Source organism: Prionailurus viverrinus, unplaced genomic scaffold, assembly GCF_022837055.1.
Source record: "Prionailurus viverrinus isolate Anna unplaced genomic scaffold, UM_Priviv_1.0 scaffold_39, whole genome shotgun sequence".
Classification (NCBI taxonomy): Eukaryota; Metazoa; Chordata; class Mammalia; order Carnivora; family Felidae; genus Prionailurus; species Prionailurus viverrinus.
Window position 1 is genome coordinate 4,563,118 of NW_025927607.1, and position 27,327 is coordinate 4,590,444.

Sequence of the window (27,327 nt, forward strand, 5' to 3'; positions counted from 1 at the left end):
GGACAGTGCAGCCTGGCGCCGGCCCTGGCTCCTGCCCCAGCCTGTGCCCTTGCCTGTGAAGTGGGTTCACGTGGGCTGCGCAGTGGTATGGGGCCGAGCCTCATGTGCCCGCTCTGCCCCGTCCCCACCCGGTGCTGTGAGGTGCAGGAGTGGGATGCTGCGGAGACAGTCCCCGGAGGAGGACAGTACCGTCCTGATCGACGTGGCCCCCGAGGCCGAGAAGGGCCACACTTACGGGAGCACAGCCCCCACCTCAGAGGTAAACCTCGAGAGGCAGCGTCCTGCGTCCCCTCCCTGGGACCCAGGCCCGCGGTCCGCTGTAGATTTAGGAGGTCTCTCCCTGCCTGGGCCTGAGCCCCCAGCCCCTGGTTGGACTCAAGGACCCTGAAGACAGTGGCTGCAGCCGGAGCCCCGAGCCTGTGGGCAGACGCGGCACCCACAGCCCGCCTCGACGCCCGGACCTCCTGCGCCCTCGAGCTGCCCCAGTGCTCGCGGTCAGGTCACCGGTCCTCGGGGATGTGCAGACGACCCGGGGGACGGGCTGGGTGCAGGCTGGGCTCGGGCTGGACTGGGCCGGGACTCAGCAGCGGGAAGGACAGCGAGAGGGAAGCATCAGGCATCCGCAGGTAAACCAGAGACGCTACTGAAAATGCCGTGGAGTGCGCCCCATCCGCTCGGATGTACACGCAGCGTTGGGGAGCAGCCTGGAAGCAGGCACGCTCCCGACAGCCCTTGCCCCACGGCAGGGTCGAGGACAGCAGCTGTGTCCACGCTGTTTTGTCACCTAAAAATGTAGACTGGGCACATCGAAGGTTATCAGTGCTCGCTCTGGCGGGGGGGGGGGGGGAGTGGCTTGTGGGTGCGTGTGGCAGCACGTCTGCACGTGAGGATGGTCAGAACTCAGAAGTGACCCTGGAGGAGCCACAGCGGCCGAGGGCAGACGCGCTTTAGAGTTCAGGTCGGGTCAGCATTACTGTTAGCGCAGGGTTCAGCGTCAGCGAAGGTTACGTTCTGCTGGATCCCAGGCTAAGGTTAAGCTTGCGGTCAGTCAAGGTCGATGATTAGGGTAGAGGACGGGGTCTCCTGGGGCTAGTGAGTGTAGATGCCTCTTACCAAGGGCTCTGGTCCCCGGCAACTTCGAGAAACCCAAGCTGATTCCACTCTCTGGGTGCCATGACTGCCTCTGGGCGATGCACAGAGCACTTCCAGCCCCCGGAGGCCCTCGGTCACGGGCACCCCTGGGTCGTGCCCAGGTCACCTACAAGCCTGACCGTTGCCCACAGCCCAGCCAGGTGCTTGGAGGCCCGTGTGGTCTGCGGGAGGCTGGAGGGGATGTGGGGCTGGCCTCCCCGGCTGGACGTGCCAGCGCCTGTGAGCCCCTCTGCCCACACTCGGTGGCTGCATTCTCGCTCGTCCTCCTGTGTCCCAGAGGAGGATGGTGCAGGGGGTGGGGGGGTGGCGAAGTGCGGAGCAGTTGTCAGATGCTGCCATCTCTCTTCCTTTCCTTCCAGCCGAGTGGACACCGGGAGGCCGCCGGCAGGGTGGGGAGCCCCTCCAAGCCCCGAGTAGGTGAGCCCCTCCCAGTGTCTGCCAGCTGTGCCCGCGTTGGTCCTGGGGGTGGGGAGGCAGACGGGATGCCCACGGGTGGTGGCAGGTCACCGTCCTCAGCAACCAGGCCGCCCCTCCCTCGCCCGGCACTGTCTCCTGAGCCGACTCAGTGCCAGCCGCCGTGCCGGGGGTGCGGGGAGGGCCTCGTGGTGAGCAGAGCACAGCCAGGGAGATGGTAGGGAAGTGGAGGGAGTCCTCCCTGAAGGGGGGCGGGCTGAGAGGCTCTGGAGGGCCGGGGGGGAGGGGGGCGGCCCGCCTCTCTCCTGCTCTGGCCTCAAGACAAACGCAGACTGTCTCCTGTAGCCCACACCTTTTCTAACCTCAAAGTCCATTAAGCTCCACTTATCCTCACCCCCCGCCCCCACGGTACCACCTGCCCTGGGCCCAGAGTGCCGACCACCCCCTGCCTGGGCTCCTCGCTCTCCCTGCGGCCACCTCGCTCTCCCTGCGGCCCAGAAAGTAGACACCCACCAGGACAGCTATTATTAAAAATAATAAAATAAAACAGAAAATAACCAGCATCGGCAAGGATGTGAGGAGATTGGAACCCAGTGCACAGCTGGAGGGAAGGTGAATGTACAGCCGCCGTGGGAAACGGTGTGGTGGTTCCTAAAAATTAAACCAAGAGATACCATGCGCCTGGGGGCCTCGGTGGGTTGAGCAACTGACTCTTGGTTTCAGCTCAGGTCGTGATCTCACAGCTGGTTGGATCGAGCCCCGTGTCGGGCTCTGTGCTGACGGTGCGGAGCCTGCTTGGGATTCTCTCCCTCCCTCTTGCTCTGCCCCTCCCCCGCTCATTCTCTCTCTTCTCTCTCTCTCTCAAAAGAAATAGATAAACTTTAATAAAAATTGAAAGAAAAAAAGAAATACCATATAATCCAGCAATCCGACTTCTGTGTGTATCCCCGAAAGAATTGATGGCGGGTGTTTTGCTTGTTCTCCCTTAGTGGCTTTTGTGAGGACCACAGCAACAGTGGCCATTCGTGCACAAGGTTTCACGTGGATGTGCTTGATTTTCTTGGCCATGTACACTTGAGCAGAATCACAAAGTCAGATAGTAACTCAACATTAAACTTTTTTTTAGTGTTTATATATTTGAGAGAGAGAGAGAGAGAGAGAGCACATGCACGAGCAGGGGAAGGGGCAGAGAGAGAGGGGGACGCAGAATCGGAAGTAGGCTCTGGGCTCTGAGATGTCAGCACAGAGCCCGACGTGGGGCTCGAACCCACGAACTGCGAGATCATGACCTGAGCTGAAGTCGGACACTCAACCGACTGAGCCACCCAGGCGCTTCAAAGTTGAACATTTTTGGGAAACCACCAAACTATTTTCCAGAGTAACTACCACCTTACAAAGCACAGCAGTTGTGCGACATCCATCCTAACCTGCCTGTTGTCTATCTGTGTGCCGACTGCCCTAGTGAGGATGAAATGGCATCTATCTCGTTGTTTTGACTGGAAAGTCCCTAAGGGCTGATGCTATTGAGCATCACTTCATGGCCTTATTGGCCGTTTACACACCTTCTTTAGAAAAATGTCTATTCAAAACCATTGCCCATTTTTAAATTGGGCTATTTGTCTTTTTAATGTTGAGTTAGAAAAGTTCTCCCTTGCCAGATATATGATTTCTAATATTTTCTCCCATTCTGTGGGGTATTTTTCACTTTCCTGGTGATGCTCCTGAAGCATATGTGTTTTTAATTTTGATGAAGTCCAATTTATTAGTATTCTCTCTTATCGCTATGCTTTTGGTGTCATGTCTAAGACATCGTCACCTAAACCAGGTCATGAAGATGTACCACTGTTTCCTCATCAGGGCTCTATCATTTTGGTTCTTATACTTAGGTCCACCATCTTTCTCTGGTTGTCATAACTGCACCTTGTATATGGTGTGAGGTAAGGGACCAAAATCATTCTTTTCAATCTAGGTATCCACTTGTCCCAGCACCATTTGCGGAAAACACTTTTTTTCCTATTGAATTGTAATGTCCCCTTTGTAAAAAATGGATTGACCATAAATATGTGGGTTTTTCAGAATCTCAAATATACCCATTCATCTATACGTCTGTCCGTATACTGGTACCACACTGTCTTGGTTGTTCTAGCTTCATAGACAGTTTTGAAGTCAAAAAGTGTGAGCCCGACAGCTTTGTTCTTCTTTTTCAACATCGTTTTGTTCATTCGGGGTCTCCTCTTATTTCCAAATAAATTTTAATCTTGTCAATTTCTGCAAGAAAAAAAAACCAATAATAGTAAGCCAGCTAGGATTTTGATAAGGATTGTGTTGACTCTGTAGATTAACTTTGGGAGTGCCGCCATCATGATAATATTAATCTTCTGATTCATGCACATGGACTGTCTTTGCATTTATTTGCTCTTTAATTCGCTTCAACAATATTTGGTGGCTTTCAATGTCTAAATCTCGCACGTCTTTTGTTACATGTGTTTGTAAGTATTTTGTGTTTGGTGCTGTTCTACACGGAAGTGGTCTTCCTCATTTCATTCTTAGCTGGTTTATTGCTAGTGTATTGCAACCCAGTTGATTTCCATGTGTTGATCTTGCATCCTGGAACTTTGCCAAACCTGTTATTAGTTCTACTAGTTTGGGACTTTGGATTTCCTGTATACAAGATTGTGTCGTCTCTACATAGAGACAGTTGCGCGCTCATATTTTCCTGTGTGTTTCCATTTGGGTTCCCTCCCTGCACGTCAGCACTTCCGTCCAAGATGATCTTGTGCAGACGGGAGGATTTCCTTCAGTAATTTAGAGCAGGTGTGCTGGAACTAAGTCTCTGATTTGTGCTGTTGCAGAACGTTTTCAGGAGCCTTCGTTTCTGAAGGACATTTCCGCTGGATCAGGAATTCTGGCGTGTGGCATCTGTCCCTCAGCAGGTCAAAGATGCCATCCCATTGTCTCTTTGTTCCTGTCGAGAGATCGAGTGTATGTATCACTCTTGTCCCCCTGAAAAACAGTGTGTTCTCTTTACTCTTGCTGCTTGTAAGATTCATCTTTATCCTTAGTTTGCAGCAGAGGTACGCTGTATCTTGATTTTCCTAAGCGTAGCTGCTTTATCCTGTTTGGGAATCGCTTTGGAGTCAGTTCTTTCATCAGATCTGGAAATTCTTGACCGTTCTTCTTCGAAGACTGCTGCTCTCCTACCCTCTCCTGGTCCTCGGCTTGCAGCGCATTGGGCCTTTTGACCGGGACCCCACCCTTCAGCTACCATGTTCCATTCTTTCCGTCCTTTTTACTCTGAGTTCAGTTGGGATGTTTTCTGTCCTTGCTGAAGGACCGGTCTGTCCTTCAGTCTGCCAGAGCTGTCTTCCGTTGTGTCAGGTGCTGCGGCATGCTGTCCTCGAACGTCTACTTGATTCCTTTTCACAGATCCGGAGTCCCCCTTGAAGTAATTCCACTCTCCGACCATTGCCCATCCTGGACTCCTTTCTCGGCTTTACCTCCATCCCTGTTCCTCCTCTCGGCCCTGTTCTGCGAGTTCCACCATGTGGCTCATCTCCGGGTCTGTTTTCTGCTGATTTTATCAACTCTGCCCCCCTCCGCTGCGCCCCTTGACTCCTGTGGTGGAGTCCTGGCTCCTGGGGTAGGACCCGGAGTGTCACCTGGAAAGCCAGGGCCCCCACCCGCTGCCCCCATTCTGCCGCTGGAGCCCCAGCGCCGTGCCTCCTCTGGGGTCTCTGTGCACCAGCAGCTCCGGAGCCACAGGGCTCTGTCCTCTCTGTCCTCTCCACGTGACACCCCTCGGGCCCCAGGCCCCCCTCCGCAGCCCCCACTTCTGACCTCCCTCACCGCTCAGCAATGCCTCTTGGGCTCTGTTGCCCCACCCCGCAGTTTCGAAACAGCTCTTAGGGAGAACCCCCAAGTGAGTCTGGGCTCACCCCTGTGCTCCCCTACTCTCAGATCTCAGAGGCCTTAGCCCTGCACCCGCGGCTGTCTGGTGCCAGAAAAGCAGGGGCTTCCCACATCGTGTCCAGCCTTTACAGTCTCTGTGGCCGGGAGGGAATTCTGTGATGGCTTACACGGGAAGTCCTTAAAGCCCCCTGTGGGGGGTTGGGACTTCCCTGCGGGAGTGGGAGCCACACAGGGATCTCAGGGGCAGACCCCAGCCCGTCTCCAGCCCGTCCCACCAGCCGGCGCCCCCAGTGCTCCCAGCCCTGGGCGGGACCAGAGCGAGGGCCCAGAGGGAGACACCCAGGAGCAGGGCGAGTGTCCGAGAGCTCGGGTCCCACTTCCCACTTGGAGCCTGGGTGTTCTGGCCGGAATGCCAGCCCTGCCTCCGTCCCTGTGGTTTCTGGCAGACTTCGTCCTCGTTTGGGAGGAAGACCTGAGGCTGGGTCGGCAGCAGGGTGGCGCCGGCCGGGACGAGACAGACACGCGCGGTGCCTGGAGGGAGACCTTTCTGGATAACCTCCGCGCCGCTGGGCTACACGTGGACCAGGTACTTGGGGTCCGTTCTGGGCACTGCATCCGTTCAGTGATCCACCACCTTCCCGACAAAGCCCGAGGGCGTGGGGTCCAGAGCCCTGGGACGAAGCAAGAGCCCAGTTCCTGCTGGGAGCCCGGCCCCTGTGCCAGCCCCCTGTGCCTATGGGACCCCTAGCACAGGCCGGCCCAGCACCTGCCCCGGTCCCGCCCCACGCTCGCTCGTGAGCCAGAGCCCATCAGACCCACCGGTCTGACCCACCTCCACTGAACCGTCCCGGTGTCACACTTGTGATGATGACTGTGTGTTTCTAGAACTGAGCAGCTTAAAGCAGCCCCTCCCTCACTGTGTCCTCTGTGCCGGTGACCCCACTTAGACCTCCTCCAGCAGTGGCAGGGCACCCTCTCGTCGTCTAGTCCCCGAACCCTGGCTGGGCTCGCTGCACGTGTGTCCTCCTCCCTCTGCCGTCCCCAGGAACGGACTCGGCCATCAGGTGCCCTCTCCCCGCCCAGAGCAAAGCAGCCCTGAATTTTACATTAATCACATTTTCGTGTGTTGCTCATCATGTTAGCTCCAACTTTATGTTGCAAACAGTACGGCTTGGTTTTGTTTGAACTTGATGGAACGGACTCGGGCTTGGTGTAACCCCTCCTGACACCATGCTTGTGAGCTACACCCATGTACTCGCTGTGGGGCTGCTGCCCTTGCCCAGAGAACCCCCGCGTGAATGTGCCCCCACTTACCTCTCCGTTCCTGTGGGAGGACGTGTCGGATTTGCTGACCTTCCCCACCCCTGAGGCCCCTCCAGAGGGCTGTAGCTGTTGGCAAACATACCCACAGCGGGATGGTGGGGGGACAGAAACAACACCCGCTCCCCTTTGAGTTTGGATCCACCTGACAGTCTGGTGAGTGGGGATGAAACGTGTCCCCCCCCCCCCCATCTTGGAGAAAGCTTTGGCTCATGGGTGTGGCCACATGAGATGGCAAAACCTTCACCCAGAATGGGTGGTCTTACCTTCTAGTGGAGGTCACCGGAGGACAGTCGTAGTGGGGATCACAGGAGGACAGCCACAGGGGACAGCAGTGGGCGGCTGCCCCACCACGGTGACTGACGTGCCCCGAGTCTTCAGTCTAAGTGGCAGCTCCCAGAGCACAGCACAGCCAGCCGGTCGCCCGAAGCACCGCCGAGCCCATCCGGCCCCGGGTGTGTCTGCTCCAGTGGGCCCTGGGCGGGGGCTGGCCATTGGCATTCAGGGAACCCTAAAGGCTGTGACGCAGGGTGGGCTGAGAGCACCTGAACTAGGCAAGGTTCTGGAAACCAGGCCCCAGACCGTGTGCACTGGACCGGGGTGCCCCAAGTCCCCTCTCAGAGACCCAAGAGGGCCTGCGACGTGTCTCCACATGTGCGTATGCATATGACAGTCACGCGCACGCACTAAACACGTGTGCACACATGTGCATGCGTAACATAGAGGCCCAGCGGCCCGTCAAAGGACAAGACCATCGTTCAGTCTCTGCAAACCAAAAGCTGACTCTATTGCCTGCTGGCGTCAGGAGAGTGGGGCGGGTCAGCCACAGTCTCTGGACGAGGCAGGCTTTGGGGAAGGGTGTGTTTGGTCCTGCCAGTCCCAGGGGGCGTGGCTGGTGCAGGCTGGGTGCCGTCCCTCCGTGGCCGCTGGGCTGGTTGCTGAATGGGGGCGGTCACTGCCCGGTCAGCTTTCGGAGGCACATTCAACAGGCAAGTTGTCATTTATGGAACAGACTAAAAAACCGGTGCTGGTTACTTGTTACCATGGCTACAGGAGCATCTGTCTTTCCCAGGAGTGTAAGTGGACACACGTGCACGCACTCCAAGCGTGCACACACACGCATAGGTGCACACGCCCCTCAGGCTCTCATGGAGCCCTTGGTCTCCGCAGCGTGCTGTCCAGGGTGAGAACGGAGCAGTGCAGTACATCCTCCTCAGGGCCCCCTGGGCCGTGCTCTGCTACTACGCCGAGGACCTGCGTCTGAAGCTGCCCCTGCAGGTGCCCGGGTGTGCCCGGGGCGGGGGGAGGGGGTCCTCCACAAGTGAAGGTCACTCATGATTGCGCCCTCATACCACGGCCAATACCAACACCCCTGGAGGCTCCTGCTCGGTGTCCGCGAGGGTCCCTCCCACCCCCATCACTGTGCCCCAAGAAGCCTTGGTGGGCAGAGAGGGTCGAGGTACCGGGCTCGGGGGGTAGGGAGTGTGCATAGGAGCCAAGGCTCTGAACTGGCCACCTGGACTCCTCCAGGCCCAGACCCCAGAGCCCCCCCCCCACCAGAAACCACCCACTGGGGGCCAGCCCCAGCCTGGGGGACACGGGGCGAGGGGCAGCACTTTCCAGGTGACCTCCGGATGATATGCCTGGGGGCTGCTCCCGCTGCCCACCATGGCCCAAGGCCCAGAGAGCGCCGGGGGCTGGCCCGGTCAATCCCCGCAGGCTCCAGAGCCAGGGGAGGGCGGGCAGGCTCCCTCTGCCCACTTTCTAAACCCACGCACCCCCACCCCACACGTGGTGCCCGCCTCTGCGTCCGAATCCGCTCAGGAGTGCAACCGTGCCCTCCAGGAGCTGCCCAACCAGGCCTCCAACTGGTCGGCGGGCCTGCTGGCGTGGCTGGGGCTCCCCAACATCCTGCTGGAGGACGTGCCCGACGTGCCCCCTGAGTATTACTCCTGCCCGTTCAAAGTGAGCAAGCTGTCAAGGTGAGACAAACGTCCCCCAAACCCGCTGGGCGCTTAGGTCCGTTTCCCTCTCAGCTATTGGTCTGTGGTGGGTGGGCAGGTCCCTGCTCTGCACGGTCTTCAGGGCTCAGGCTCCTTGCTTCTGAGGCAGAGACAGGAGGCGCTGTCTCGGCTCGGGAGGCGCTGTCCGAATGCATGGGACAGCCAAGCCGCACGACCACCCCAGCCACGGAAGAGGGGAGTGTCCAGGGGCGGTGGGGACCCCTGTCGGTGACCAGCACGGAAGCTTCGCAGGTGGTCTTCCTGCCCGTGCCGAGCTCACCTCCTTTCAGGGGGAAGCCAGCAGTTCTGGGGCTTCCCAGGATTCCGGGGGCCCAGGGAGGGCCCCTGGCCGATCGTCCATCCGCACAGGCCACCACCAGGCACCACCCACGAGGCCATTGACCCCCTGCTTAGAGTCTCAGGGGGAGCGTGGAAGGCTACGGGGCTCCTTGGTGAGCCTGGTGCTCCCACACGGGCTGTCGGGGGGTGCTTCCGTGCTGTCGGGGACCCGGCTGTGACCTCCTGCCCCCAGACTGGAAAAGGCAAAGCAGGAGTCGATTGTGCTCCCAGGTTAGGGGTTGTCTTCCCAGCTGCGGGATGAGGCTGTGCGTGTGCGCCCGTGTGCACCATGTGTACTCGTGTGCGTCCCGTGTCATGTGCCCGTGTGTGCTCTCCTGCATGTGCGCAGGTTCTCGAGTTCTGCCCTTTTCCTGCGCCCTCAGGTTCCTCGGGAGTGACAACCAAGAAAACTTCTTTACCAGCACCGAGCGGCACCAGATTGTGAGTGTATGGCTGTGGGCCTCAGACCTCCCGGCCCCGAGCCGGGAACAGAGGGGAGCCGAGCCGTGGACGCAGGAAGACTGTCCCGTGACCGGGGCTACCCCCCACCTCACGGCACAGCGGGGGCCCCGCTCGGCACCCCTCGGGGCCCCCAGGACCCTGAATGGACGCCACAACTGTGGCTTGCGGGGCAGACGGCCAGAGGCACCAGGCCCGGGGGAGGGGTGGTGGTGGTGTGGGTCCTGCTGGCTGGTGAGGAGGGGCCGAGGGCCAGAGCACCGGCACAGCCACAGCACCCCCGACAGATGCCCTCCAGGAGACCTGTTCCGGTGGCCTGTGGTGGGGAAGACGCCAGGACAGGCCTGCCCCGCGAGTCCCCCGCTGACCACCAAAGAGCAGGAGGCCATGTGGGCTGCCCGGGGGCCAGGGGCGGTGCCCACCCCTGACACAGGCACCCGGGTGGAGGCTGTGACCCTGAGTTGGGGCCTGGGTTCAGATCCAGACTGGACTCCTGTGATTCCAGTGACTGTGGCCAAAGTAAAGTGGGGCGTCGGGGACGGTGGTGTGTGTGAGCCAGCCACGTGCGGAAGAGCTGGACCCACAAAGTCTCGTCACTGCTTGTCGGCAGAGGGCTCGGCCGGGGATCAGCGGGCCGGGATGGTCCTGCCCTGCTGGCACGTGACAGGTAACCGACACTGTTCCCACCACCCCTAGCTGTTTGCGATCCTGGCCAAGACACCATATGGCCACGAGAAGAAAGGCCTGTGCGGGATCGACCAGCTGCTGGCGGAGGGTGTCTTTAGCGCGGCCTTCCCCCTGCATGATGTGAGACCAGGGGCTTGATGGGGTGGGGTGGGGCCCTGGCCTGGGCATTAGGGTGGGTTCCTGGTTGAGGAGGACCGCCGGGTCCTGCCGTCCACCTCCGGGCATGTGGGGCTAGGCAGCTGTGGTCAGACGGGCGGCCCGGGCCACGCTTGCCACGCGACAGGGCCACACGAGGGCCTGTCTGAGGCTGTGGTGGCCGGATGCCACCCTCCTTGCCATGTGACAGGCCCAGTAGCCCTCCCTCCCTGGACAGCTTCGGTCTCGGGGAAGACGGGGAGGTCTTCTGTGCCCCTCTCGAAGCCAGGTAAACTAGGGCGGTACCAGGGAGTGGCACCTGTTGGCCTGACCAGGGTCCTGGCAAAATGTCCACCATGTAGGTCTGGAAGCTGTTGTCTGCCCGGCCCCCTGCGCAGTACCCACCTCGAGTCCTCAGAGCTGCACAAAGAGGGTGGGGCCTGCAGGGCTAGGGCGGGCCGGTACCCACAGCTGTGTGACCGTGGGGACTGTCCCTCCTCCCCAGACGCTGCCTAGGGGTACATAAGGCAACGGGCGGGATGGCGAGTGCCGCCTGGCTCTGGGAGGCACTGCCTTTCCACAGGCACAGCCGGCCCCACTTGCCCCGTGGTTGCTGTGGGCTGCACGTCTCTGGGTGGCAGGAGCCCCTACCCAGACATGCCTCCTGGTGTCTTCCAGACCCTTCCCTGCCCTGGCCCCAGGCCCCAGGCGCCCTGGCTGAGGGGCTCAACGCAGACAGCCCTTCCTCAGAGGCCTTCTTGGCCCCCTGGCCCCCCCCCCACCCCTCTGTCCTTCCTCAGGCAGCCCTCCTGAGCCCCACACCTACGACAGTGCCCGGCCGGCCGGCCTGGGTCTCCCCACCCGACAGCTTCTTGTCCACAGGGCCCGTTCAGGACGCCCCCAGAGGGCCCTCAGGCCCCGGGCCTCACGCAAAGGCAGGTTCTGTTCCGGTACTGGGCTCGCTGGAGCCAGTGGAACAAATACCAGCCTCTGGGCCACGTGCGCAGATACTTCGGGGAGAAGGTGGCCTTCTACTTCGCCTGGCTTGGTGAGTCCTGCCCCCCGGGAGAGCCACGCTGGCGCCTCCTGGGGACACCCTTCCCGACCCCCAGCCTTACCTGCCCCGCGACCACCAGCCCCAGTAATATTCCTGTGGCTCTTCTGGGCCCTGACGCCCCAGCAAGGGACCAGGAACACCCCTCCGCAGGTAGGGCCCTCCTGACTCAGCCCCCAGTGTCCCCAGCCCACCAGATGCGGCCCCCGAGGCCCTGGGCCGCTCCAGGAACTCCCGACCAGCTGAGGTCACCCCTGCCTGGGGTCCAGGGCCAGCCACCCTCTTAACACCTGCAGGCAGACTGGCACCTCTGGGACGACCTTCTCCCCTGGGCAGCCGGGGGTCCTCTGCCCCCTCACAGGCTCACCCCCATGAGCATGGCCCTCTCCCCACTGTTCTGTGCCCCAAAACTTCTGAAGTCCTTTCTCATCCCTAAACACAGTACCCGTGCCCTCCAGCCCCAGGCATGGGCAGCCCTTCAGTCGTGCGTGCATGCGTCTGTTCAGGCCTCAAGCCACGCTGGGGATGCTGTGCAGCACGCAGGGACTCTGCTCTCATGGAAGGCACCAGCCATGGGTGACACAGAAGGAGAGGCCACCCACAGCCTCTGTGGCCCCAGAGAGGGCTGGGAGGGTGGAAGGGCGCGCCAGGCCCAGGCATGCAGCCCAAGGCATAGCATGTGTGCGAGGACCCCGTGGGGGCCGGGGGGAGCGGGGGCCATGGGACAGCAAAGCCAGGTTGGAGGGCCGCAGACGGCATGAAGACAGGGTCTTCATCTGGGTTCCAGACAGGCCGGCCTTCTACGGAAGTCCCTCTGCCCGTGCAGGATGGGGCTGGAGGCAGACCCATGGGAGACAGTGGGGTGACCGCTTGAGGGATTGGGGGTAACAGGAATCTGGCCACGGTGGGTGGGCTGAGGCAGAGGGAGGCATCCAGAACGGACCGCCATCGGCCTCCCAGGGTGGAGCGCAGTGAGCGGTGTGCTTCCCACGATGGGGACGCCCATCCCAGGCATGGTGCTTGGAGACCGATTGGACTCGGGAAAGGGGTGTCCAGGAGGTGTCGCCACACTGGGCTGGGGCTCTGGGGGAGTCAAGTGCCGAGGCCAGGAGCGGGGGGCTCTGCTCAGAGCTGCCGGCAGAAGGTCTGACTCTGCTGGCGGAGCGTGGGTTCCCCAGGGACAAGTGTGGCTGTGCAGACCCCACCCACTGCTTCGCTCTGCGCTGGGTACACGGGCCCACTCGGGGCACCGATGGCGGACTCCCAGGGTCCCTCCGCCCAGTCCCGGAGGGCCAACTCCAGTGTTGCCCCGCAGGGTTCTACACAGGCTGGCTCCTGCCGGCAGCGGCAGTGGGCACTCTGGTGTTCCTGGCGGGCTGTTTCCTGGTGTTCTCAGACATACCCACGTAAGTGTCATCTCCCAGCCCCCGAGCCTTGCCCTGTGTCTCCTGAGGCGGGCGTGTGGTCCAGGGACCCACAGGTGCCAGGCCCTGTGCAGAGCTGGGGATGGAGGTGAGCACTGAGCATAACCATGCCCTCCTGTCGTAGAGGACACCGTGGACCTGGCTGGAAGGCTGACAGGTGCACGGGTGTGCTCCCAGACCGACACAGGTGCACGGGTGTGCTCCTGGATTAATTTTATTGGTACTTACCCTCGCTTCTTATAATAGTATAAGCTTTTCTTATCAATAAATGGCCTTAGGTTTTACTTCATTATGGAGCTAAAATTTCAAAAAGTTATCACAAAAATTATCATTGCATAGGAGCACCTGGATGGCTCAGTTGGTTAAGCATCCAGCTTTGGCTCAGGTCACGATCTCGCAGTTCATGGGTTCAAACCCCGCATCAGGCTCTGTGCTGACAGCTCGGAGCCTGGAGCCTGCTTCGGTTTCTGTGTCTCCCTCGCTCTTTGCCCCTCCCCTGCTTACTCTGTCTCAAAAATAAACGTTAAACATATTTTTAAAAATTTGCATTGCATAGGGGCGCCTGGGTGGCGCAGTCGGTTAAGCGTCCAACTTGAGCCAGGTCACGATCTCGCGGTCCGTGAGTTCGAGCCCCGCGTCAGGCTCTGGGCTGATGGCTCAGAGCCTGGAGCCTGTTTCCGATTCTGTGTCTCCCTCTCGCTCTGCCCCTCCCCCGTTCACGCTCTGTCTCTCTCTGTCCCAAAAATAAATAAACGTTGAAAAAAAATTTTTTTTTTAAATTTGCATTGCATATATCTTAAAGCAATTTTTTATTATTTTTTAATGTTTACTTTTGAGGGGGGATGGGGTAGCGGCACAGAGAGGGGAACCGAGGATCCAAAGGGGGCTCCGTGCTGACAGCACAGAGCTCAACACGGGGCTCAGACCCACGAACCGTGAGATCGTGACCTGAGCCAAAGTGGGACGCTTATCCGACTGAACCACCCAGGCGCCCCTTAAAGCTGCTTTTTAAAGAAACGCTGAGGCCTGGCAAAGGCAGCTGGGGGGAGGCAGAGGGCAAGGGGTGGGGCTGGCGTGAGCCTGCTCCCCTAGGGCTCCTGCAGCCTGTCCTTGTGCCCGGAAGGCAGGAGTTGTGTAGCAGCACCGATCACTTTGAGATGTGCCCGCTCTGCCTGGACTGCCCCTTCTGGCTGCTCTCCAGTGCCTGCACCCTGGTCCAGGTACGAGGGTGACGGGGGAGGGGAGGGTCCCGCCTGTCGGTAACACCAGCTCTGGTACCGTTGAAGGCAGGCCCACTGTGGCAACGCTCCAGCTGGAGCCGTGCCAGCTTTAGCTGCGTTGTGTTGTTGTGCATAAGTAGCCAAGGTCGCCTGGAAGACTCCCCAAGGCAGACAAACCCTGAAACTTTTGGGGCACAGACAGCCCGAGTGGGAGGCGGGAGGAGGGAGGCTCCTTGGGTCCCGGACCCTGTCCGCCCACACGTCAGCACCGCGCACCGCCTGGGCACGTGGGCTTTTCCACGGGGACGGCGGCCCTGTGGCCTTGCCTGCACGCCGCCCACATTGGACCGGGCGCCCTGGTGCCCAGGATGGACCCGCAGACCAGACACACTTTTGGTACACCCCCGGGACCCCGTCGGAATCAGCTTCCTAGGGCTGCTGGCACAGGTGATCATGCTGAGGGGCTTAAAACACCAGAACTGTTTTCTCACAGCTCTGGGGGCCCCAAGTCCGAGACCAGCGGCCGCAGGGTTTGGTTTCTTCTGGGGCGTCTGCTCCACGGCCCTCTCCTAGTGTGTGGGGCTGCAGGAGTCTTCGGTGTTGGTTGGCTTGCGTCCCCCAACCTCTGTCCCCGTCTTTCCTATTTCCCCTTCTTTTCTAAAGCTGTCACTGTCCCGAGTGCTCCCACCCAGAGGTCCTTACCTTAACTATATGCGCGAAGGCCCTCATTCCAAATGAGGTTACGATCCGTGGTTCCAGGGGGACGTCACAGTTCAACCTATCACCATCCGCCCTCTGGCCCCCAAAACTTCACATCCATCCCGTGTGCCAAATACGCTCGCCCCAACCCAACGTCCCCCAAAGTCTCAGCCCGTGGCAGCGTAGAGGCGGAGTGGGACGTCCCGCGTCCCATTCCCTGAATCGCGGCGATCAGGGGCCACCCCGGGGCGACGCCCTCCCCGTCCGTGGGCCTGCGCGCGGAGACAAGCAGGGCGACGGGCAGGCACAGGAGAGGTGTTGCCTTCCAAAAGGGAGCACTCGGCGGGACGCAGGGCCCACGGGTCCCACGCGAGTCACAGCCGCGCCCGCCCGCGCCCGCAGGCCGGCCGGCTCTTCGACCACGGCGGCACCGTGTTCTTCAGCGTGTTCATGGCGCTGTGGGCCGTGCTGCTGCTTGAGCACTGGAAGCGCCAGAGCGCCACGCTGGCCTACCGCTGGGGCTGCTCGGACTACGAGGACATCGAGGTGGGTGCCCGGGACCGGGCCGCGCCTCCCCACGCGCGCGGGCCGCTGCTGAACGCGGGCTCCCTTCCAGGAGAGGCCACGGCCCCAGTTCGCCGCCTCGGCCCCCACGACGGCCCCGAACCCCGTCACCGGGGAGGACGAGCCCTACTTCCCGGAGAGGAGCCGCATACGCCGCGTGCTGGCCGGCTCCACGGTGGTCGTGATGATGGTGAGGGAGCCCCTGCCACCCTGCCCTCCCCTCCCCATCGTGAGCCCTGTGGGGCACCTTTCGTCACTCCTTCTCCCCTTGAGGCTGGGAGCCCGAGGCTTCCTCTGGGACCCACGAGACTCTCACGGCTCCCAGAAGGCCCCAGAAGGCCTTTGTGTGCCCGGGCTCCAGACAGGGGACCACGCCCGGGGCCACGCTCGGGGGTCCAGGCTGTAGGAGGCGGTGTGTGCCAGGTGGGGGCTCTGGGAAGGTTTCCCGTGGACGCGGGCCTGGGGCAGCCTTCAAGCGTGGGGGGAGCATCCAGCACGGGGGGCCCACCCACCCCTGCTCTCCAGCCAGAGGGGCTTCCAGACAGGACCACCTCCCTCTCCCTCCCCTTCCAAGACATTAGCAATCCCCAACGTTCGGTTGCTGAGGGCGCAGGGTGGGGGTAGGAGGGACGGCTCCGTAGCATCGAGGGCCCAGAGCGACGCACGGCGGCCTCTGGCCATCCACGTGGTGCCCACCCTCCATTCTGAATGACCTTCCTCCGCACCCTCCCCCTCTGCCCCCCAACTAGGACGGGCGGGGACCACAGCCAGCTCTAGAGGGCCCTGCAGTGCCAGGCCGCCGCACGGGGGCTCACGCACTTGCCTTGCCCCACAGGTGGCCGTGGTGGTCGTGTGCCTTGTGTCCATCATCCTGTACCGGGCCATCATGGCCATCCTCGTATCCAGGTCCAACAACACCCTCCTCGCAGCCTGGGTGAGCCTCCACCGCCCGCTCCCGCTCGGTGGGGTGGAAGGCTCTGGACCGCCCCTCCCGCGCTCCACTCTGACCCGCCAGCTCCCCTCAGGCCTCGCGCATCGCCAGCTTCACGGGGTCGGTGGTGAACCTGGTCTTCATCCTCGTCCTCTCCAAGATCTACGTGGCCCTGGCCCACATCCTGACGAGATGGGGTGAGTGGCCAAGGACGCCGGGCGCTGACCCTGGGACCCGCCCGGCCCTGCCGGCCAGAACTCGACTTTCTGTCCTACCTATGGGCCCTTCTGTCTGAGCGAGGCACCGACGGGGCATGTGGGACCCTGCCCAGGGGCCTCACACATAGCACTGAGTGGGGCCTCCGTGGGCGGAGAACGGGAGACCCTCACAGCCGAGCTACCCCTCCGGGGCCCGGGACATACCCAGCCCCCTCCACTTTCCTGAGCCCCTTCCCTCTGCTCTGCCCTTCCTGCCACTCTCTCCGTCCCCTCTGCCAGCCTCTCTCCTCCTTTCCCTGACCCCCAGCTCCTCAGGACAAACGCTGATGAACCAGTCTGTCCGTTCCACACAAACTGCTTACCTGTTACCAGCCTGGTCTAAGAGAGGGACAGAGGACTCACCTGGGGACGGTGGTGTGGGGACAGCAGTGGGCAGGTGTCCAAGGAGAGGCTCCAGGTGTGGGGACAGCAGGGACGGGCTCTGTTGCCCCGAGTGTTTCTGCAACAGCAGGCTTCGTGCGTCCCCCTCTTCCAGCCACGGGTGTCCCCCTCGATTAACATTGTGTGTCCCCAGCCCCGGACACCTCCTCCGCCCAGCCCCCAGGCTCTCTTCTGTCGCTCCAACCCCTTGTGCCCACCTGTGCGCACCGTGGTAACTCAGCGTCGGTGCCACCTCCCTTCCCTTCCCCCAGCTCCTCCTCTACCAATGCAATGTTTTTAAGTGACTTTGAAAATAGAAATTTAGGAGTGCCACACTCCACCCCATTCTCGAGTGAGTTTCCTTAAAACATCCGGCAATGCGACCTTCTCCTCCCTCCCTGGCTGGCCTCACGTGGGGGACTGAGCGAGGCCTCCCCCCACTGTGCCGCAGAAATGCACCGCACGCAGACCAAGTTCGAGGACGCCTTCACCCTCAAGGTGTTCATCTTCCAGTTTGTCAACTTCTACTCCTCCCCCATCTACATCGCCTTCTTCAAGGGCAGGTCAGCACCGCTCCCTCCACTCTACCCTCCTGTTCCCCCCGGCGGGCACTGGGACGCTGTCCAGACGCCCAGGGAAGGGGGCTGTTGGCACAGGAGCCGAGGGTGGGACCGGGGCCAGTCCTGGCCTCGGGCCTCTGAGCAGACTCGGCTTCGGGCCCACCTGGTGTTCCTCCTGTCAGGCGGGCGAGGGGGCAGCAGCCCCTCCTCACTCATGGCCTCCGGGCCCCAATTCTCCTCCAGGTTTGTGGGACACCCGGGCAACTATCACACCTTATTCGGGGTCCGCAACGAGGAGGTGAGTGTGTGGGGAGGCCAGCACCCGCCAACGGAGGCGGAGACCCTGGGGCGCGCCTCCTGAGTCTCCAGGGCCTCGGACCTTCCCGCCCCGCACGACCCCGCACCCCTTGCACGCCTAGTCACAGGTCCTGCTCGTGCCTCCTGTTCCCGTGTGGCTCGGTGCACACCTGAGCCGGGTTCCAGCCCTGGTGAAGGACCCGAACCACCGCGGGGGAGCGGGGGTGCAGGGGCTGGACACCCTCAGGGGCTCGGTGCCCGTGGCCAGGGCGGCCCTGGCTTCTCGCCGCGGCCAGCCCCAACCCCATTAGCACAGGCTGCTGCGAGAGCCAGGCGTGAACCTGGTGGACGTGGAAGTGGGTTTGGTGCAGGATGAAGCATCGCTATAGTGTGGGGTCCCCCAAGCAGACCCCAAGATAAAAACTCAGGTGCAAGCAATTGTTGTGGGCGTTACCCCAGCCGGCATGTGAGGGGTGGGGGCGGGGCAGGAGAAGGGAGCGTGCCTGCATTTGAGGGAGGGGTCACTGCTATGAGCCCCCGGGTGCGACTCTGTCCTGGACCTTCTGGGACATTGGAGGAAATCTCCAAATGGTCCTCGTGCATCTGGTTCCTCACCTGGGCAAGGCCAAGCACGCCCGAGCCCAGAGGTTAGGGCAGCATGAGGGGCGTGCCTGGGACGGTCCACAGGTAGCTTCCGAGCTGGGGCAGGGGACACGGGTGGGGGTCTGATAGCTCCTGCGGAGCTCATCACCTAAAAGACCCGCTTCTCCTTTCTGAGAAAAAGAGGGTCTCCTTCCTTCCCCCAGGTTTGGGCTGTGACCCAACCCAAGAGCTGACTGCAAAGTTGCCGCCTCTGAGGGACACCCTCCATTTTCCATGGGATGGGAGGAGCTTCCTAGGGACAGGCAGCGGGGACCCCGACCTGGGGGCACGACTGTGCACGACACGCCCTATCAGTGAAGCAGCATTCAGTTGTCAGTGGGAAAAGTTCCCAACTCAAACTGGCTTAAGCAAAACAGGGAGTGCCACTGGCTCTGGTACCGAACACATTCAGGGCCCCGTGGGCTCAGGTATGGCTGGATCCAGGTGTCTAACCAGTGCCGAGCTGCTTTCCCCATCACTGGTGTGCACTCAGGCAGGTTCTCCTTACCTGGTGGGGGAGACCCTGCAGTTGGCCTGACACCCTCGAGCTCAGTACCCCTGTGCCGCCTCAGGAGCCCCCGTAGGAGCCCCGGCCCAACTCTCACTTGACTCGGGTCACCGATTCGTGGGGCCTACATCTTGAGTCCTCCCTGGAGGCACAGGTTAGGGTCAGCCCCACATAACCCACCTTTGTGTGGGTCCCCAAAGGAAAGCTGGGGTGCTACAGGGCAGCACCCCCATCACCTCTATGCACAGTCTGCCAGCTGGATCTGGGGGAGACTGGGGGGTGGTTGCATGAGGTCGAGGAGAGGGAGGGACAGTCTCTGCAGTCCTGGGTGTGCTGTGGCATGTCTGAAAGGGAGGGGACGGCGTGGGAGGGGACGCCTTCGAGGCACAGAGAAGGGTGGCGGAGATGAGGCCGGTCCCTCCCAGAGCTAACCTGAAGCCTTGCTGCTGTAGTGTGCGGCCGGAGGCTGCCTCATCGAGCTGGCACAGGAGCTCCTGGTCATCATGGTGGGCAAGCAGATCATCAACAACGCGCAGGAGATTCTCGTCCCGTGAGCCATCCCACCCTGCCCTGGGCAGCAGCCAGGGGCCGTGGGATTTGGGAGCGTCTGGGAGAGCAGCCCCTGGCCCAGCCCCAGCCCGGAAGAAGAGGTGGAGAAGGCGGGTCCAGGCCCCGCCGGACCTCGATGCCTCATCTGCAAGGGAGGGGGAGGGTGTGCCCCAGCCACCCGCCCCGTGTGGTGTGTGGTTGCCGGGCAGGCTCACGAAGGCCTCTGGCCCTGGGCCGGCTCTGGGGTGGCGGGGAGGCCTGGGTTCCCCGGCCCTGCCCCACCCGTGCTGGCCCATCAGGTGTGCAGCCCACTCTAGCTGGGCCGGGGCATTCTTGAGCATCCCCAGCCTCAAGGCCAGCACCAGAGGGAGCAGCGAGAGGCCCCAGGCTTCAGGTGCCCTGACCAGGGACGACTGGGGTTCCATCTCCCCGGTGCCACCCCACTGGCACCACCGTGGCCCTCCTCAAGGCAGCGGGGTGCCCCTCCCAGGCTGGAGCCGACCTGGACACCCTCCCGTCGGCCCCTGCACACCTGATCTTCCCCCACTAGCTGACTCCCCTTAGCTGTGGGACCGTGACCAATCCACACCCCCCACACCCCTGGGTGTGGCCTTGCTTCTCTGGGCAGTTGGTGCCCTGAAGCTGAATGTGAGATTACGAGGGCAGCGTGTACCTCGGTGCCTGGCGGGGACAGGAGCTGGACACCTGACAGTGTGGCAAAGCAACAGACACACCCGCCCCCCCTCCCCGAATATGATAGAGCGACGCACACGTTTGCCCCCACTGGCACCGCGGTGTCCTTTGCCCCCTCCCGACCTTGACTTAGCGCTCAGAACCTCTCTGCAGTTCCCCAGGGCGCTGTGGGGTGGGGGGTGGGGGCGGTCGGCGGGGTGGAGGGGGAGATGTAGATGCTCTCAGCCAGTGAGTTCCACAAGATCTTCACCCCTGCCCTCCCTATGGCCCAGGCCCTCCTCCCCCTGCTGCCCCTCACCCACAGAGCAAGTGTGGCCAGGCCTGGGAGAACAAGGGCCATTTTCCTGGATGTCTCCTCCTCTAGGAAGCTACAGGGCTGGTGGCAGAAGTTCCGGCTGCGCTCCAAGAAGAGGAAGGCGGGGGCTTCTGAGGCGGTTGGCCAGGCACCTTGGGAGGCCGACTACGAGCTTCTGCCCTGTGAGGGTCTGTTCGACGAGTACCTCGAAATGGGTAGGAGCCATGTTAGCGGCCACGGCCACGGCCTCGGCCGGCACCGGGGACTTGGGGGGGGGGAGGGGCAGCCATACCCCGAGAGGGGCTCCAGCCTGTGTTCCTCTGGGTACATCTACCTTGAAAGATGATGTGGACGTGGGGACAGAGGGTCCCTGGTGGAGCTGGGCCTGCAAAGGTTCCGGAAGGGAGATCGTGGGGTTTGGAGAGGGGAGATCTTGAAGAAGGATGGCCGAGGGTGGGAAGGGACGGTGCCCTGGGCACGGGGGTTCAGAAGAGGGCCTGGGGGGCAGTGGGTGGGGTGCTCCTCAATCTCCCCCAACCCTGGGAAGCATGGGCCAGGGCACATGGAGGGAGTGAGGAGAGGTGCACAAGAGACCCGGCCCTGGGGGCGGGAGGTGGTGGGCTCGAGGAGTTGATTTTCTCGAGAGCTTCTCGACGCCCACACTCTTCACTGGACCCTCAACTGTGCCCTAGCCAGGTGGTGCCCATGCCTGCGGCTCATTCCCCACGTGGGGTGGAGCGCTTTCGGAGGGCAGGGGCTGTGTCTACTATGGGCAGCGGTCCCCTGCCCGTCCAGGGTCTTACCCAGAGACAAGGGAGGGGAAGCCATCACGGCACACTCCTACTCTAAAGCACTGCATCTGAACCCAACACATTGAGGTCTCCGGAAGCAGTGGTGACGTCGTTCTTTGCATATAAAAGGGAGCAGGACAGTTCTTGGAGAGTCGTGCCTTTTCATAGCACGTGAGTGGGGTCGATGGACCTCATGTGTCCCTATTTCACTGGACAACAGGAAATGGGACCCAATGCTCTCCTTCAGGATTTCACATGAGACCCAGGAACCCCTTTCAGGAAGCTATGGGTGGGGGTGGGGGTTGCACCCGGCTGGCTCAGTCTGTGGACCGGTGACTCTTGATCTTGTGAGTTCGAGCCCCGGGTTGGATGTTGAGATTACTGAAAAATAAAAAACCTAAAAACAACAAAAGCCACTCCCTAAAGCTCCCCCCTCCATAGGGGTGAATGGTGAAGTCGGCTCTGAAATCGGAAATGTTTCTGTTTCCATCGCTGCACGAGCCCCCAGGGTGTCTGAGCACCCAGGTTGGAGAGTTCCAGAGTCCCTGACCTCAGAGAGCCAGGGGAGGCCCAAGCTCGGCCAGAAACGCCTGCAGCGCTGTGGGAGCCGTCAGGGGAGAATTCCCGGGGGCGGGGGCTCTGCCGCTGAGTCTCAGATGAGCCGAGCAAGAACAGCAGGTGTCCCCAGAGCCTCCGGAGAGGAGGGCCTGCGAAGGGCTGGCGGGCGGGCAGGGGCACCCACTGGTGGCAGGCGCGGGTGGCTCTGCTCACCGGCCTCAGCGGGCGGACAGGGCTCACACAGTGCGGGCCGGGGGCCCTCGCCCACAGTGCTGCAGTTCGGCTTCGTCACCATCTTCGTGGCCGCGTGTCCGCTCGCGCCGCTCTTCGCGCTGCTCAACAACTGGGTGGAGATCCGCCTGGACGCGCGCAAGTTCGTCTGCGAGCACCGGCGCCCGGTGGCCGAGCGCGCGCAGGACATCGGCATCTGGTCCCACATCCTGGCTGGCATCGCGCACCTGGCGGTCGTCAGCAACGTGAGCGCGCGGGCGGGGCGGGGCGGGGCGGGGCGGGGGCGCCGGGGCCGCGCGGACGGGCCCGCGCTGACCAGCCGCCCCGCGCCCAGGCCTTCCTGCTGGCCTTCTCGTCCGACTTCCTGCCGCGCGCCTACTACCGGTGGACCCGCGCCCCCGACCTGCGCGGCTTCGTCAACTTCACGCTGGCGCGCGCGCCGCCCGCCTTCGCCTCCGCGCACAACCGCACTTGCAGGTGGGGCCGGGGGCGGGGCCGGGGAGCCGGTGGGGGCGGGGCCCGGAGGCGCAGACCAGCGTCGGGGGGGCGGGGGCGGGGACTGGGGGAGGGGGGAGGAGGGAGGGGTGGGGAGGAGGTGAGAGCGCAGGCCGGCGTCTGGGGACGCGGCGACCCAGGCCGCGGACTTGGTAGGCAACACTGGGCCCCTGGGGAGGCTCCTGTTCCTTCCATTGCCATTCCCTTCATGGGCATAGGTTTAGTTCCCGTCTCTGTTTCTTCTCGGTTTTGGCAATTTCATTTGCAGAAAACTGTATTCCAGCTACTTATTTTATTTTTGTTATTTTTTAAAATGTTTATTATCTCTGAGAGAGAGAGAGGCAGAGCGCGAGCGGGGGAGGGAGGATGCAGAATTCGAATGGGGCTCCAGGCTCTAAGCTGTCCGCACAGAGCCCGATGCCGGGTTGGAACTCATGAACCGCAAGGTCATGACCCGAGGCGAGGTTGGCACTTAACCGTGAGCCACCTAGGGGTCCCTATTCCAACTGCTTTTAAAAACAGAATGACACAAACTTGTTCATAGTATTCTACGATGATTTGCTTAAGCTCTGTTTTGGTAGTTATCTCATTTTCTTTCCAGATAGTTTTCTTTCCTCTTAAAAAGTCAATCTTCTGAACTTGACATCATAGCTCATTTGCTTTCAGTCTTTCATTAAAAAAATTTTTTTAATGTTTATTTATTTTTGAGAGAGAGAGAGACAGAGCATGAGCGGGGGAGGAGCAGAGAGAGGGGGAGACACAGAATCTGAAACAGGCTCCAGGCTCTGAGCGGTCAGCACAGAGCCTGATGCGGGGCTTGAACCCACGAACCGTGAGATCATGACCTGAGCTGAAGTCGGCCGCTTAACCAGCTAAGCCACCCAAGCGCCCTTTTCTGTCTTTCATTTTAATAAACGTATTTATGTCTATAAGTTTACTTGACCCTCCCCCTTAAAAGCCTCATTTCGTTGATAATACCTGTCCCTTCACTTCTGAATCTCTTAACTGCAGTTGTTATCCCCCTACTTATCTATGAATTATTGAGAAAAGTTCTCCAGTGTGGAGGTTTGGTTTTTTTTTTTTTTTTTCCTTCTACTTATAAAAAACCATTCTGGTTTAACTGCTTGGTGATCAGAGAACCTGAAGAGTCCATATGATACAAATCTCTTAACATGTGTTTTCCTTTATGATCTGCTCACTTGATTTTTGCTGGTTCAAGTGAACTTGAATCTTGTATTATCTGTTTTAAAGTAAGACTGTCTATAAACCTCTGAGGTAAGGCTTCTTAACTTTCTTGTTTGGATTTTTTCTGCACCCCCCACCTCGCTGCGTTATCAGATTCTGATACAGGCGAAGTGAAAATCTTTCCAGGAATGTAGAGTTATCAGTTTCTTCATGTGGTTCTGTCACATCTTGCTTCATGTTATCGTGAGGTTCTTAGTTGCAGAAGTTCTTATTTGTGATCTCTTCTTAGTGGATACTTAACTTTTTCCATTCATTTTTTTTTCCCTTTTTCTTCTTCTCTTGCTTTCTGGTGGATGACTAGAATTTTTTTTCTTTATGCTCATTTAGAACTGATGGTGTATATTTTTATTCTTTGAGAGATTATCCTTACATTTTTAGCGTACATTCTTAACTACATAAACTTTCCTATCAGACTAAAGGAATTCACATGCTTTATCGCCTATTTAGCACCCACCACTCCATCTTGTTGTTATACAGAGTTTTAGTAGTAAAAAATAAAAACATTTCTAGTCATTTGTTAATCATGTCTATATGGTACGTTTTGGTAGCTTCTGTGGCTACAGGGGTTTCTTGCGCTTTGCCTTCCCTCTGAATTCACTTTCATTCTTGCAGAAGTACATCCTTGACTAGCGCTTTCAGGAATGGTGTGTAGTTGGCAAACCCTTTTGTATGTTGCCTTTTATATCGGAAAATCTCTCTTTGTCCTTCCAATACCAGGTATACAGTTCTCCATTGAGCTATCTTCCCTTAGCTCTTTGGGACTATTACTCTCTTGTGGAAAGCTCTGGTAAGCATAGAAGGTTTCCCTCATCTTCCTTGACTTGTGTTACTAATAGGTCTCTGCCATCGTAGAGTTTACGTAAAAGTTTCTCACTGGAAATCAGTTACGTGCTTTTGATCTGAAAGGTGATGTCTTTCTTTAGTTCTGGAAACCTCTCCATTTCGGTTTCTTTTTTTTTTTCTTCTTTTAATGTTTATTTTTGAGAGAGAGAAAAGTGTGAGCAGTGGAGGGACAGAGAGAGAGGGAGACACAGGATCCGGAGCAGGCTCCAGGCTCCGAGCTGTCAGCACAGAGCCCAGTGCGGGGTTCAAACTCATGAACCGCGAAACCATGACCTGAGCTGATCAGACATTTAACCGACTGAGCCACCCAGGCGCCCCATGGAAACCTCTCCATTTCATTTTTCAAACAGAGCTGCTCTAACTTTGCATCCATTCTCCGCTTCTGGAACTGCTATGTTGGAGCACCTCTGTTCTCCCTTCACGTCCCAAGGGCACCGATACATTTTGCAATCTTTTGGCTCTCTGTGTTGCGTTCAGGGTGACTTCATATAATCGTCTCCAAGTTCCCAGTCTTTCTTCTGTTGTGTCTAGTTAGGCCACTTATAGTTTATTACATGCATTGAGGATTTTTCCTTCAGTAACTTTTTTTAACGTTCAAGAATTGTTTCTTTTTCTACAAAGTTGGCCCTAATACTGCTTTCCATGGAGGGTAGCATGGCAGTTTATGTCAAAATGGAATGCCGAATCTAACCGGAAATACAGGAAGTTGTCAAAGGATGACAAGACGACAAATTGGAAATAGCAAGCAAAACTTAACATCAGCTTATTCTAGTCAGGGAGAGCCATGCCGGACAGGTGTCTGGGCACAGCTGACTGATCTCCGAATCGCAGGTTTTCACAGTGTTGACGAGGTTGACATCACCGGCGGAAGCAGATTCATCATATTATCACATCCATGACATTGACAGGGCATTTGCCACTCTGGGGCCCGGTGCAGGCTGTAGGGAATGGGACAATCCAGCCCATCCATCCCTTTGGAACCCCGGAACCCCAAGAATTAAAGCCGAAGGCACTGTTTAGTACCGTTTAGGAACATTCCCTCCTCCAGGCACTCTCAGGCAAGCCAGGCCCAGAACTACACGATCAGGGAAGGAAAAAGTAGAGAAGCTAAGAAGGGCCCCTGCCAGCTCCTCAGCTGACCCTCAGCCCCAGCTCCCCACACTGAGTTCCGTGTCTCCTGCAGGTATCAGGCTTTCAGGGAAGATGATGGGCAGTATTCTCCAACGTACTGGAATCTTCTGGCCATCCGCCTGGCCTTCGTCATAGTGTTTGAGGTTAGCCAAGTTCCTAGTTCCCGTTGGCTCCCCCGACTGGCTCTCTTGGCCTTAGCAGGACACCCACCCCTCCCCCAGGATGCTTTGCCTAATCCCACCATGTGGGGGGTGTGTGTGCGTGTGCGTGTGTGTGTCGGTGGGGGTAGGGGTGGGGAGGTGTGCAACCAAGCCACTACCCGGTCACGGGGCCACTCTCCTGTGCACTGTCGTTTCCTCGTCTTGAAAACTTTGTCAACCCCTGCCTGGCCGAGGTTGTGTGGATACTGAACTGCTCTGGGCACTGCTGGGTCCGGGGAGGCTCCACAGGCCGCGAGACCTGGGGCAGGTCTCCGTAGCGGTGGCTTCTGCCTCCAGGGCTTTCCTTTCCTGCACCTGCTCCTCTCCAGCTCAGCTCACACCTGGGGAGCGGGTGTGCGCCCCTGGCCCCATTAAGGCCACTGCGGGCGTCTGTCTTATCGAGGGGTGGGCGCCCTCCCACTGCTCGTACTATGTCCTGCCCCCAGCATGTGGTGTTCTCCATCGGCCGGATCCTCGACCTCCTGGTACCCGACATTCCTGAGTCCGTGGAGGTCAAGGTGAAGCGAGAGTACTACCTCGCCAAGCAGGCGCTGGCTGAGAATGAGGTGAGCCCTGCTGCCCCCCGCTTTACCTTCCCTCATCCACCGGCGGCACGGTGCCCGGCCGAGCACTCTACCCTGGCCTGTGACAGGGCAGCCAGTCCAATCACCCCTCCTGTACCCTTCCCTGGAGACAGGCTCTCTCTGGAACAAACGGAGCAAAGGACAACTACTCCCAGAGCTCAGAGAGGAGTTTGGGCCCACAGCCTACACTGCCAGGAGGTGGCCAGGCCTCACAAGTCCCTTCTCCCTGAGGTCACGGGGGTCACCCCAAGCCAGCAGTCCCACCTGGAGGTGAGGGACTCTGCTGCCCCGGAGATGTCAAAGGCTCACTGCCCTCAGAGGCCACAGCCCACCTTCTGCCCCTTCTTGGCCCAGAGCTGTGGTGCCCTCGGTGACCCTGGGCCTCTGCTCATGAGCCCTAGCCCCTCAGGTGCCGGCTGCCGCCCCCCCAACCCCCTGCCCGCAGCAGCACCTGGAGCTTCCCTGCCACCTCCCTCCCAGCCCCCAGGGCAGGTGGCCCCGCACCAGAGATGCTGGCCCCGACGCTGTGGCTCAGGGCCCTCCCCGCCCCCAGCTCTCTGCACGCGGGGCACAGCTCTATCTCCCATGTGCCACCGGGAGAATCGCACTGGAGACTAGAACTATCTATGGGTCTCTAGTTACCAGTCAAAAGCACGTTGAAGACACCCCTGGTTCCACAGGACCGAGAACCGACATGCCGCGTGATAAAACGAGTTCTAGCACACTACATCTGGTTTTGGGTTTTATTTTAGAATTT

At 59.9% G+C, this 27,327-nt stretch overlaps 1 protein-coding gene across 1 annotated transcript; it reads left to right on the plus strand.

Annotated features, from left to right (window-relative positions):
* The first annotated feature begins 147 nt into the window (after nt 1–147).
* ANO7 (anoctamin 7) lies at nt 148–27,263 on the plus strand. Its single transcript, XM_047846556.1, has 24 exons — nt 148–259; nt 1,512–1,569; nt 2,310–2,312; nt 5,922–6,061; nt 7,966–8,073; nt 8,641–8,777; nt 9,521–9,578; nt 10,293–10,403; nt 11,301–11,466; nt 12,788–12,878; nt 14,020–14,116; nt 15,218–15,361; nt 15,432–15,569; nt 16,215–16,313; nt 16,405–16,507; nt 17,400–17,511; nt 17,752–17,806; nt 19,408–19,505; nt 20,562–20,707; nt 22,112–22,317; nt 22,407–22,549; nt 25,839–25,929; nt 26,433–26,552; nt 26,684–27,263. Exons 1-24 carry the CDS (start codon nt 155–157, stop codon nt 26,798–26,800), a joined length of 2,646 nt encoding a protein of 881 aa, XP_047702512.1. The 5' UTR covers nt 148–154; the 3' UTR covers nt 26,801–27,263.
* Nucleotides 27,264–27,327: the final 64 nt, after the last annotated feature.